We start from the raw sequence: 13,441 nt of genomic DNA on the forward strand, positions 1-13,441 counted from the left end.
ACAGTGCTATAGCTTTGAAAAGAATGATGATTTCTAATATTAAGACTTTTCTTTTTCTTTCTTTCTTTCTTTCTTTCTTTCTTTCTTTATATATTTCCTTTTTTTCTTTAGCCAATATGAAGTGTGCTGGGTCAGTTACTATGTATGATTATTCTTTCTATAGACTGCTGATTACTTTTTCTGCCTGTAATTAATTAAAACAGAAAATATATTTAAAAATAACATTTTGGCCTAAAAATAAACGGTCATATATAACCCAAACTAGAATTAAATCAGAACAACTTTTTATGTAATTGGGAAAGTTGTAATTTATTATGCACCCTATAATATATATATATATATATATATATATATATATATATATATATATATATATATACAAAATGCCAAGAAAACGAGAGTTGAATGCTATTACCATTTAAGCAAGTTAACAGTTGCTTTGATACTAAAGCCTTTCTAATGAATTAATCCTTACTTGTTGTCTTCTAATAAAACACGAAATATATCAGCTGACTTGAGCATCTTACCAAAATACTATACTCAGTGGATGTCCAGGAGTGGTATAGAGCTCTATAAACACTTCTGATCACATAAGTAAAAAAAGCTTTAGCAGGACCAGCAACCTCTAAAAAGTTCTTGAATGGCCTCCTCCATTTTTTGTTAGGTTGAAATTCCTTCCCTAGGCCTCGTATTGTGAAATTGTTCCATTTTGATCTGTCCCTAAGAGTTAACAAATCACCCTTCATTGATTTACCTTGCTGAACATTGCAGTATTAACAGTCCTCTAATGTGGTTATTATTTTATCAGTCTCTTAGAACTATGATTTTTGACTGTATAACATGCTCTTCATGGAGTTAATATCATTCTGAAAATTGCAAATCAAACAGCTTAACTGACTTAGCTCTCTTTCTAAAGCAGTACCAATTAAATTTGCTAAGTTATTGGAAAGTAAAACTGAGTACTTTTGAATGGACCTACTGCCCTGTGGTGTGCTCTTTCCAGAGTTTGATGTTGAAATAATTATCATATTTTAGTAGAACAGTGCTCTCCCCTTCCATTTGAACAGAAATTTGGTAGTCCTCTTGTAAATGTTATGAGGAAATGTATATTGTTTGCTTTGTTTCTCACTTGGAGAAAACAGTAGGGAACAGGGAACAACACAAGAATTGCATTTGTGAAGACCTGCTATTGAAGCTTGTTTATTTTTTACCATGTTCAAAGTCCTATTATTACAAAAGGAGTTCTACAAAAACAGTGTTTCAATTAAATAGTTTTTCCATTTTCATTGGCCTGACCTGAGCTTTTGACATGGTGGACTGCTCACTAGCTCATCAACACTGAAGTTACACAGTCCTTCAAAGACTACCTGACTAACAGATAATTTGCTATGAAGGCTTGGTCCTCTTTGTTACTCACTGTCTACACTCATTAAAGTATATCAAAGGGATTTTGTCTCCTGTTACATACTGTCTACACCCACTCAGGTGTACCAAAGTGATCAGTACTTGCCCCAGTACTCTTTCTTTTTCAATTTTTTGTAAATGTTACCCCTTAACCTATCCCTGTTACAATTCCTCTTATATGTCCATGGCATGTTTATCTACAGCTCCAACACAGCAAAACAAGTATTCCAAATCTAGCTACAAACTGATCTTCTAGAACTAAACCACTGGCTCACTTCTAAAAAGCTTTTTAACACCCCCCCCCCAAATCCCAATGCTATGCTGTTTGGTACTCAGAAAAGACTTTCCAAAGTTCCCATCTTTGTCGGGTTTTTTTACCAGAACAACAAATTTATTGCAACACCCCATCATTCAGATACCTAGGCATCTGGCTTGACCGGTCTTTTAACTTTCAGGAGAATATTCAAAACCTTAGATCTAAAATCAACTACCTACTTTTCTGAGATCAGAAAATCTCATCTTCTGTCATCCCCAGTTAGGGCAGTCATTGGGAAAAGTGTTCTCACACAATTTGGATATGACTTAACTTTGTTTCCCACCTCCTCTAACAAAAACACATAGACCCTACAAACCTTATGGAATAAAATATGGCACTAAACCCACAATTCCCTTTGCCTTGAGCACCACTGCCTTACTTTAGACAAGCCAGATCCAACTCACTTCTGATCTCCCCACTCTTTAAATTCCTGTACCAAGATACCCCTTTTCCATTTGCAATGGGTCGTACTACTAACACCCAAGCTGCAACTTCAGCAGTCAAGGTACAGTAAGCTGTGCTCTCTAAAGCACACCTACTTAACTACATAGATCTGACTCATGTTTCTCTGTACTTGCTCCAAAACTATGGCAATCCCTGCCTTACTATCTCACAAAGCTTGCTAACTAGACTCCATTCTGGTCCCAACTCAAACAGCATCTGTTTCAGCAATACAAATAGAAATGCCAGATTTCAGGACATATCACTTAATAAACACTACTCTATACTAAGTTAATTCCCTCATGTGCCACCTCATTTACAACACTACTCTTTTAACTACCTCTGTGTATCTGTTTCCTGCAAATAAATACATATCTTTTCTTTCTCTTTGCTCAGTGTTAGCTGACATTTCTCTTTCTCTATTCCTCTGTGTCCTTGGAGACTCTGCCTTTATTTGTTACATTTTTGTTGCTACTATTTTTAATGTAATTGGTCATACTGTGATCAGTGCTCTACCGTGGTAACCAAATGTAAATAAAAAAAATACATAAAAGATGCCTGACCGCTTAACCACCAACAATAAAATAGTAGGTATTCAATACTGAGACCCAAAACAAAAAGGAAATGCTGTGCTTATAACTTTTGTTTCTAGCATAGGGCCCAGAGAGCCCATTTCAGACATTATAGCTTAAAGTCACAAAAAATAATGATAGATTTTCAAGTAAAAAATAACACAAGTAGGGCCACAACAACTTAATGTGTTGCAAGTCAATGTCCTTTTGCAGTAAAAGTGATGCTTCATTTTAAATGATTAGGTCCCAGCATTTTTAGAATTCATCAAATAGCTAAACATGTTTGCATTTCAAATACTTAAAACAGTTGTACTGTAATGGTGGACCAAAGATTAGATGCAAATTGTCTCTGACATTGTACAACCAGATATCAGCCATGCCAAAATGGAACTCTGTTATTAGGCCTCTTCTACTATTAGAAATGGTGTACTTACCATTTATCTTATAGCATGTAGAGCAATAGTCCAAGGCCAGAGATAAATCATACGTATACTGTTCACACTATAACAGTAGATATGTATTCCCAAGTTAGAACTGATGTAATACTTCCAAAATTACCAGAAATGCCTTGTAATGTTCCTTGATGGTCTTAGGTTATAGAAAGAGACTCCCAGTGGAAAATGCCTAGTCATTGTGTTTCACTAAGCATTAGGGAGATGACACATGATTAACTTCTACCCCTTCAGTGTATATATGTTGACGAAAGTCCAAAGATAGATGTAGTTTTTCATTCAAAACCAATAAATAATGTCCAAAACCTGTCTGTTATATTTACAAATGCTGCTACAAACTACCTTGTATGGAAAATGTCAGTCTCAGAGCAAGATCCCAAACTGCAGAAAGACATTAAGCAGCATAAATAGAACACGTTATCATCATCTAAACGTCAGTAGCTAATAACAATGATCTTTAGACCACATTATCTGTACCAGGTAACTCCAGTTGTCACTTTTAAACAGCCTGAAGTTAAAACAGAATAGAGTACTACTACAGCAGAATAGTGTACTACTACAACAGAAGAGTGTTCAACTACAATAGAATAGTGTACTACTACAACAGAATAGTGTTCTACTACAGCAGAATAGTGTACTACTACAGCAGAATAGTGTTCTACTACAATAGAATAGAGTATTACTACAGCAGAATAGTGTACTACTACAACAGAATAGTGTTCTACTACAGCAGAATAGTGTACTACTACAACAGAATAGTGTTCTACTACAACAGAATAGTGTACTACTACAGCAGAATAATGTACTACTACAACAGAATAGTGTTCTACTACAACATAATATTGTACTACTACAACAGAATAGTGTACTACAACAGACCAGAGCAGTGCACAGACCTGACCAACTATACTGGCATCATCTTGACGAATTGTGTCTTTGAAGTATTTTTTTGTTCTAACTATACTACCCCATGCGCAGAGGAAGAAGAACCCATCATCGAAGAAGATAGAACAGCAATAAGGAAAATTAAGTCCAGGAAAGCAGAAGGTTCAGATGAAGTCATAGCAGATATGACCAAGATGTTGGGTTTGCTAGGGAAGAAATACTTCTTGAGGGTACTCAAAGCAACATGGAGGGAAAGGTGTATCCCAAATTACTGGAGAATAAGCATTATAGTGCAAAGAACAAAGAAGGCATTCACAGCTGTGGGCAGTGCAGAAACATCAAACTCCTGTGCTGGACAGAGTGATATATGAATAAGCAGAGTAGTAGAAATTAAGATGGGGGGTGTGCATTTTAGATTCACATCAGGATGCAGCACAAATGGCCGGATGTTTGCAGTAAAACAGATAGTGAGAAAAAGTTGGACACAAGGAAAGAGTCCAAATTGGCATTCCCAGACTTGGAAAAAGCATATGACTATATCTCAAAGAAGCTGATTTGGGCAGTCCTGCAATAGTCCAAAGTCCCAGAAACATGGGTAGAATTAGAGCAAGCATTGCACAAGGATCCAGTCTGACACAAGAATCAGCAGTGCTCAGACTCACAAAGGAGTTCAAAGTGGGAGTGTGTATGTATCATGTTTCATCTTGAATCCCACTGGTGTTTATACTTGTGCTGGACTACACTAAAAAACAGGTTGGCTGTGACAGATAAACAAAGCTGCTGTATGAGTATGATGTGACACTACAAGCAGATTCTGAACAGGAACTGATACGTAACTTCAATGCAAAACTGAAAGCATAGGGGATGGACCAGTGTACTGTTAAAACAGTTGTCATGACAGCAAATGGGAGAATCAGAAGAACCTGAAAACTGTAGAAGAGAAATGGTGGAAGAGGTTAACCACCTGAAGTGCCTGGAGGGGGTGTTTGAGGAGAAGGGAGGTCTGAATGAGGAGGCCAAAGCTAGAATCAGAGGTATAACAGTATGTCAGGGGTAGTGAATAACAAGTATGACAAAGAAGCTGAAAAGTATGGTGTAGAAAACAGTGGTGCTATCAATACTTCTGCATGGTACAAAAACCTGTGCAGTAATGGTGTAGCAACTGAGAAAGGTAGAGGTGATAGAGAGGTGATAGAGGTGTCAGAGTTGGGTGGTAGGATGCGCACTGTAGGAGAGATGACAAAGTAGCTTCAATTGCAAAGAAGGACAACAAAAACAGAATACCGTGGTTCAGGCAAATGTGCAGGAAAGCAGAAAATGATTGAGAAAATATAATTTGGGACAGACAGGTAGAAGGCAAGAGGAAATAAGGATGTCCAGCGAAGAGATGTATTGTTTTATGTGACAGAAAATTTGAGGCAATCAGGCATGACTGTCGAGGAAGGTAGGAGAGTAGCACTGAATTGAGACAGTTTGCAGCAGTTGACACAACATACCAACCTCAAGTAGGAAAGGTTTGAAAAAAGGTGTTGATGATGATTTTGTTCTGATTGATGTTCTGATGTTATAAGTCATTGAGGGAAGAGTTTCAAATCAAACTGAAGACTGCATCCCCTTGCCTCAGCCACTGTAATTGCTTTTCTTTTATTTTTGACATAAATAAATGGTGCTAATTTTAGAACTGTTTAGACATGTTTTGCCACTTTCTTTTCTTACCCTTCTTGTGAAACCCTAATTTAGTACTATACTTTTTGTGACTGTTGTGTTTGTAACACATCCTTTGGTTGGCTGTTGTGCTTGTAATGCATCCTACATCATTGGAAGTCCTTGTGAAATGGTTAGTGTAGCAATCAAGTAAATACCAGTGAAAGTTTCATTTGTGCATTCTTTCTTTGTTGTACATTTATTCGCATTATACCCTATTGTTATATCTGTGGTTCAACAACCTGGTCATTAAAATAAGACAATACTTATAAGATCTTAATAACTTTTTGGAATGAAGTATACTACATTCAAAACAAGAAGGGGGAAAAGGCTGGGGCTTTTTCAAGATTGAAAATAGATTCCCCTAACTCATTACATCCTAGTGACTCCTCCAGGTGCATCTGCAGTTAATCCCTACTGACACCTCTAGGCGTCAAATATTGCTTGTTTCCAGTTTGCATCAATAATTCTAAAACCATGCTATGTACAAGGTTTTAAAATATTTCATCTTAAAGATTACGCAATGACAAACTCGACTGCATTAATATATTACCTCTGTTTAGTGCATGTAAATAGATCTTAATGTTTGTTTTTATGATATTAATTTATAGTGCTGCGGTAGCATTGTTGCCTCACAGTAAAACGTTGTCCTGTTCGATTCTCAGCTAGAGCGCCTTCTGTGTGGAGACATATGTGAATGGGCATACCTTTGTTGAAGGTTGTGCGTCAGGGCTGGCAATTCGGCATGTAAAAATCTACTGCCAATCATTAGTGGATCGGACTTCTGCTGTGGTGACCCCTAACCGGGGAAAGCCAAAAGACACAACAACAACAATTTATATATGTATAATTTTCACATTTTTCTAAATATCTCAACAACCAAGTAACACAGACAGATCTCCTTAACCTCATATGAAAGTTCTTAGATGAATAAAATGATGCTGACAGTATGTGTGTAACAGAGTGGTTGCTGAGATATTGTAAGTTGTTTGCAAAATATTACAAATGTAATAGTTACTGTGTTTACTGTGACTTTTAAAATTCAGTTTAAGACCTAGAACCTAAAGAATATTACCACTGTAAAAATAGTTTGTGCTGAAGAGTTTGCCATTTATACTTATTTCATAATCCCTGTGGTCAATAACAGTAAATGTAGTATCAGAAGCAATAAAGCCTCAGTGTCCAAAATCGATCCAAGCAAGAAAAACAAATGATATTGGAGCAAACACAGCATTAAAATCAACAAGTTTTTAATAAAAAAATAGAACATTAGCGCTTCTTCAGACAAAATTTAAAAAAAACACACCCGATATATATAATGCAATCAATTATTCAATGAGGCAATTTACTTTCCGTAAGCAAAGGCTTTAAGGTAACATACGCATTTAACGTAGGGCACTTATGTGCTTGCAAAAGCACTATCCATTTAGTCTCTGTTTTCACTACACTATTATTCAAATTACCTCCTCTATCATTACCATTAAAATGATGCAAAACTAAGAAACTAAAGGAATGATCAACATTATCATGAACGTGTTTGAATAAGGCACTTGTGGGATATCTATGTCTAATATAGCCCAAGTATTCAAGTAAATGCTCTCTCAAAGTTCTACTAGTTTTTCCCGCATAGAAACTGATACATTTATTACATGAAGCAAAGTAAACCAGATTTCTGGTGGAGCAATCTGAATAGAATCTAGGCTTAAATACAGAACTAGTAACATGATGATTAATCCCTGTGGTCCCAGAGATATGAACATTTGTTTGAAATGTGAGGACATCATTTGATTCTGTGAAAAGGCTTAGGCTCCACCCAGTGGAAGTTGCAGTGCAAATTTCTTGAGCTTCATTGGAGTGAATGAGTTAAGCCGGAAAAATGGAATGTAGGTCCAGTTAGCTAAAAATAATGTAAATAAATTCACTTAAATTTAATGAAAAGTACATAACATCATCTTACCAGTGGATTGGGAAGAAGAAATCCATGGTCTTCAGACACATGAAACATTTCTAGATTGAAAACTACTGTTGCATTCTGGGCATCAAACCTGGATTCCATACCTTTTGCTGTGAAGCCGGTCACCTAGCACTGCTGGAAAAAGTGTGCTGGTTGGTTCAGCTGTCAGAGAAAGTGCAAGGCTAGTGCTGATACAAATGTATGTCAGGTTAATTTTTAGCTGCCTCACTGAGCAATGCTTTGAAGCTTATTAGCAAGACTGAAGCGTTTAAAAGGTAAACATTAGGTCCATTGTATAACATGGTTCAAGGTCATAAAACACTAACAGAAAGTTTGTTAGCTAAGACTAATAGAAAATGTCAATGCCCAAATCATGAATCTTAACTTAGTCTATACACTCACTAATATTCAAATAGTTTATATAATCTGATAATGTGGAATAAAATGTCAGCTGTTGCAAACAAAGTTACATGCTAAAGACCAACCTTTCACTTTTGTTGTTGTCTTTTCTTATATGCATTTGAGTCCGTACAAACTACATAAGTTTCCAGGTAACCCCTGAAAACAGACAGGTGGTAAGTAACAGGTTATTCTAAGATAAGAAATACTAAATAAGTTATTTAAACTGTATTACACTTAAATTACACTACAATTAAACTGAAGATCTCTTAATTTAATAATACACTGTAAGCATATATAAAATTGTTTAGGCAACAATGCAAAAATTAAATTGTCCTTCCATCCAAGATTGGAGTCCATTTCATCAAAGTCTATTTAAGTACAAAGTCTTGCAATATTCCTCAAAAAAGCCTGGGGTGGGGGGACCCTACTTTTTTTTCAAACTTTTCAGCAGAAAAGGCATGTTGAGCTAAGGGGCCACTTCTTCTCAGGCACATGCTGTCCTCTGAAGACAAGATGCAATTAAAGTTGAAAAACCACAATGTGAAAACTAGTCCTTTTTGCTTGTATAGTAGAAGGTGATGTAATGTAACCATCCATCATAATTTTATTTCCTCATTGTCTGCTTATAATCTTAAATGTTTCAAATTGTTTAACATAGCATATAATGGAATACATTTCAAAGCATTTATTCCATAAGTCATGAGCATACTTGCCATAGTAAGTGCTGAATGTTACTGTTGTACAAATCACCATTGCTGTCTTGCACACGATAGATGTTAAACACAAGTGGAATTTATTGGAATTGCTGTAAAATTACTGTAGACCTGGAACATTGGACACAGTGAGAAAGAAGGAGAAGTAATCTGTTTTGGAAAGTCAGTGTGTGTGTGTGTGTGTGTGTGTGTGTGTGTGTGTGTGTGGGTGTGTGTGTTTCTCTATGTGTGCCTGAGACATACACAAGGGGGCCACATATGGGTTCCTCTTCAGAAATGCAACTTACAATGGTAGTTCTACAGAGCACAAACATGTCCACACATGTAGCTGCAGTGGAGTTCAGTTGCCTTTCCATGGCATATGCAGGATCTCACCACACAGTCACATGGCAGACTTGTGTATGTCTTTAGGGGAGAATGCCATGGTCATTAGAGACTTGATATAAAAATCCCTACTCTTTAGTAACATTGGCTTTTTAACATAAGCTTGGAAGGTTACGGGGTCCATGATTTAACCTTTTATTGAAAGACAGCATCTCAGGAGGTCAGAGGTGACATCCTTTACTATGCTGCAGTATGTACTGCTATGGGAATCCAAATGTCAAATCTGTGCCTGGAACATACAGTACCCTAAATAGGGCACAACAGAGGAGCGTGGAATTCTGTTGAGCTGTTTGTGATACTTTATTGTCCCTTTTTTACTCTATTATGTTTTAAGTTCTTATTTTCATTTTTACTCCTAAATATAACACAAAACAAGAGTTAATTTATGATAAGTAGCCTTTGAGATGGTTCCTTCCAGTTCAAGAAAACTTAATTCACTGAACTGTATACAGTGGTTCAGTACAAAATTTCTTCTAAGTAGTGCCTTAACTGAAGAGATACTACCTAGAAAACTAACATAAAGTTATTTTTGTGGTAGACATTGCTTATTTCCAATAGCCATTATTTTTCTCATACCACAATCCTTGCACCTTGGAGAAAATATAACATTTGTTACAGTCTTAAAAAATTAAGTAGTTAAAAAAGCCTTTGTGCTTTTATTTCCAAAACAGAGACGTCTTTGTTCCACTATCAGACTTAAAAAAATAACTAGGCTCTTAGGTTCACAGGTACATAGGTAGGTACTAGGCTATCTGCCCAAAGGCATTTATAAGCCTAGCTGGAAAGTGTTAGCTTTTGCCGCCCCCTTTGATTAGTTCCCTGTACCTCTGTCCAGCAGAGCCATTGAAGTGATCCCCTAGGTATACTTTCTGTTTCCCATCCACTCGTCAAGGTTTCTCTTGAAGAGGGTTAGTGAGGAGCTCTGCCTAATGTAGATTGGAATTCTGTTCCAGAGCATGGGAAGTCTCTGGGACAGGAATCTATCCCTCCAGCACGTCCTATTTATTGTTGTGGTGAGGTTTAGATCCCTATATCGTGTGCCTCGAGGGGATATGGTTTTCTTTAGGTGGAGCATGTCCATCAGTTCTGGGTTGGACATGGCCTTGTATGTCAGGCAGAGATCACCTCTGAGTAGGGGGTATGCAACCGAGTACAGCTGAAGTTTCTTCAGTTGAGCTGCATAGGGCATCTGTTTGAGGTCAGTGATCCTCTTGGTGAGGTACTTCTGTAGTCTTTCCAGCTGTTGCAGGTGTTTTGTAAGGTACACCCCAAATGGGGAGGTTTACTCTATGATGGGTCTGATGAGTGATGCGTAGAGAGGCACAATGACCTCCTTTGATCTGGATGCAAACCCTTTTGTGATTAGGTGGGCCACATAGAAAGATTTTCTAACCACTTTGGCAATGTGATTGTCAAAGGAGTGGTTACTATCTACTTGGGTCCCCAGATCCCTTATTATGTCTTCCATATTGAGGGGGTTACCACCTATGTGGTAATTTGTGGGTACTATGTTTTTTCCAAAGGGGATGACTATGCACTTTTTGGCATTTAGCTTGAGGCCATGGTTTTGACACCAGGTATCTGTCTCAGTGAAACCCTTTTGGAGGATGTCTGTGTCAGCCGGATAGTCAATTATAGCCCCTAGTTTGCAGTCGTCTGTGAACTTAGTCAGCCATAGTCCTCCTGTGCTTGCCTGTGCCTCTGAGAGGTATATGCCGAGCAGGAGGGGTCCTAGGACTGAGCCCTGGGGAATGCCACTTGTAACTGGTTTAGAGTCAGACCTAGCTCCTGCAACTCTTACCATGTGGGTTCTGTCCGTGAGCCAGTTGGCAACCCATCTCGTAATGTAAGGGTTTATGTTCATGCTGGTGAGCTTGTCTATAATACCTGAATGTTGAATGGTGTCGAAGGCCTTTGCGAGGTCTGGGTAGGCTGTGTGGACTACCTTTCCCTCGTCTATAGCCTTGGTAATTGTCTCAAAAAAGTCCACCAGGTTTAGGAGGCATGATCTGCCCTTAACAAAGCTGAACTGGGTAGGGTCCAGTGTTTGGAGGTTCCTAATGTCTCTGTTAATGAGATCCATGAGGGTGCGCTCCATAGCCTTGCAGACCAAGCTAGTCAGGCTTATAGGGCGATAGTTTCCAGGGTCTGTTGTGGCTTCACCTTTGTGGAGTGAAATCACCATTGCTGTGTGCCACTCTATAGGCACGTAGCCTGTGGAGAGGCTGAGTTTGAACAGTGTGTTTAGGTGAGGGGTTAGTTCATCTTTGAGCTCATGTAGGACACAGCCTGGGAACCTTCCGGGACCATTGATGCTGTGTTTTTGGCTTTGGAGAGGGCTGTTTTAACCTGAGTGCATGTGATTTCCAGGGCACTACATTCTTCTGGTATGGTTATGGGCCCTTTTGGGGGTGAGAGGGGGGTGAAGTTTGCACTGAACCTGTCTGCCAGGATGTTGGCGATATCGGTTGGTTCAGTGTATTTTGTGCCATTCTGCAATAACTCAGAGCAGATCTGAGAATTGCCACTTAGATTCTTGACATAGCTAAAAAATGCCTTGTGGTTATCTTTGGAGTCCTTGGCAAGTTTTCTTTTGAAGCTAGCCTTGGTTGATTTTATGAGGGATCATAGTTTCTTGCTGATACTGATCAGGGATGTCTTCCCTTCTTGGGATTTTACTCTTTTCTGTACTAGTTTCCTCCTTCTGTTGTATAGCTTATTTATGGCAGGGGTCCACCAGACTGGTTTCCTTTTCTTGGAGGAGTAAGTCTTGGTTTTGCTTGGGATAGCACGATCCATGCATTCTTGTAGGTGCCCATAGAGTGCATTTGTAAAGGATTTTGCAGCTTGGACAGCATTATCCTTTATCATGGGGGCTTTGAAATTTTCCACCTCGGGTCTTAAGTAACCTGAAGTTTGCTTTTGAAAAGTTTTTCACAGTGATTTCTTTGACCGGGGGTGGGGGTGGAATGTGGATATCCACAGTGATTAGTTTATGGTCAGATCTAACCAGCAAGGGGTTGACCTCCGGTGTGGAACACCGATCGTAAAGTTGGTAATGACCAGGTCCAATATGTTGTCACCTCTGGTGGGGGTGTTGACCAGTTGATCCAGGGCATTAGAGTTTATAAATTCTAAGAAATGTTGAGCAAGGGAGTTAGTACTTGAGTAGTTCTACCAGTTAATGTTTGGGTAATTGAAATCACCCAATATCAGGGTGTTTGGTAGGACCTTTATGTTTCCCAGTGTTTCCAGAAATGCGGAATGGGGGTCCTGGAACATGATGGGTGATCTGTAGCAAGCTGCAATTTGGATTGCAGTTTTGCCCGTTGTTAGTTGCACATGGATGAGCTCTGAAGCATCATGTTGTGCCACTAACCTGGAGGTGTGGGTATCCTTGATGAATATGAATACGCCCCCGACTTTTGTATTTCGGTCCAGGTTTTGTGGCCAAAATGCATGGTATGAGTTGTAGCCTGGTAGTGCCGGGGTGCTCTCTGGAGCCTTAAACCTGGTTTCTGTTACTGCACATATATCGATTTTCTACATACTGAGGAGTGCCTTCAGTGCGTGCATTTTGAGGTTTAGACTTCTGGCATTGAGTAGCATTACCCTCAGTTTTTTGTTACTTGTGCTATTTACGGTGGTGGGTTTGTCTTTTGAGCCTTGCCTAAAAAAAGGCACTATGAGGTTGTCAAGAGCCTTGGCCAATACTCAAAAGCCTAAGGGTGACAGGTGTAAGCTGTCTCTAGCGAAGCAGCGTGGCTTGTCGAGCATGTCATTCCAGGCTGACAGACACTGGATCCCCTTTGAATGACACCAGAAACTTAGCCAATTGTTGAAATTGATCATTTTTTCTTTATACCATGGTATCATTCTTGGTGAGGGCAGAATGCTACTCAGGGTCAGGGTCATACTGGCCTGGGCTACCTGATCAGAGAGCTCCTCCATGTCTCTTTTCATGTAGTCCAAGGAGGTACGGCACAGGTCATTCACACCAACATGGACAATGACAGAGTCTTATTTGTACTTGTTCTGGAGTGACCTGAGTGCTTGTGTTATGTGGCAGATCCTGGCACCCAACAGGCAGCTAACAGTAACCTTCTCCTTGTCCAACCTGGTGAGTGGGACATCAGTGTGCCTGACTATAGAGTCACCTATTACTAGTGTATTGGGTATGTTATTTTGCCTTAAGGGCTGTGATTGCGTGGCAC

General features: G+C 38.9%; 1 protein-coding gene across 1 annotated transcript in view; it reads right to left on the minus strand.

The window, feature by feature from the left end:
* Nucleotides 1-7,936, minus strand: part of LOC122806529 (indoleamine 2,3-dioxygenase 2-like) — a 314,514-nt gene extending 306,578 nt beyond the window's left edge. Inside the window, exon 1 of the mRNA XM_044077031.1 lies at nt 7,732-7,936. Within this exon, the coding sequence (XP_043932966.1) occupies nt 7,732-7,830 (99 nt within the window). The 5' untranslated portion in view covers nt 7,831-7,936. The remainder of the gene's footprint in view (nt 1-7,731) is intronic.
* Between the last annotated feature and the right edge of the window lie 5,505 nt (nt 7,937-13,441).

This window comes from Protopterus annectens, chromosome 7.part0 (genome assembly GCF_019279795.1).
Source record: "Protopterus annectens isolate FY-2018-M chromosome 7.part0, PAN1.0, whole genome shotgun sequence".
Taxonomy (NCBI): domain Eukaryota; kingdom Metazoa; phylum Chordata; order Ceratodontiformes; family Protopteridae; genus Protopterus; species Protopterus annectens.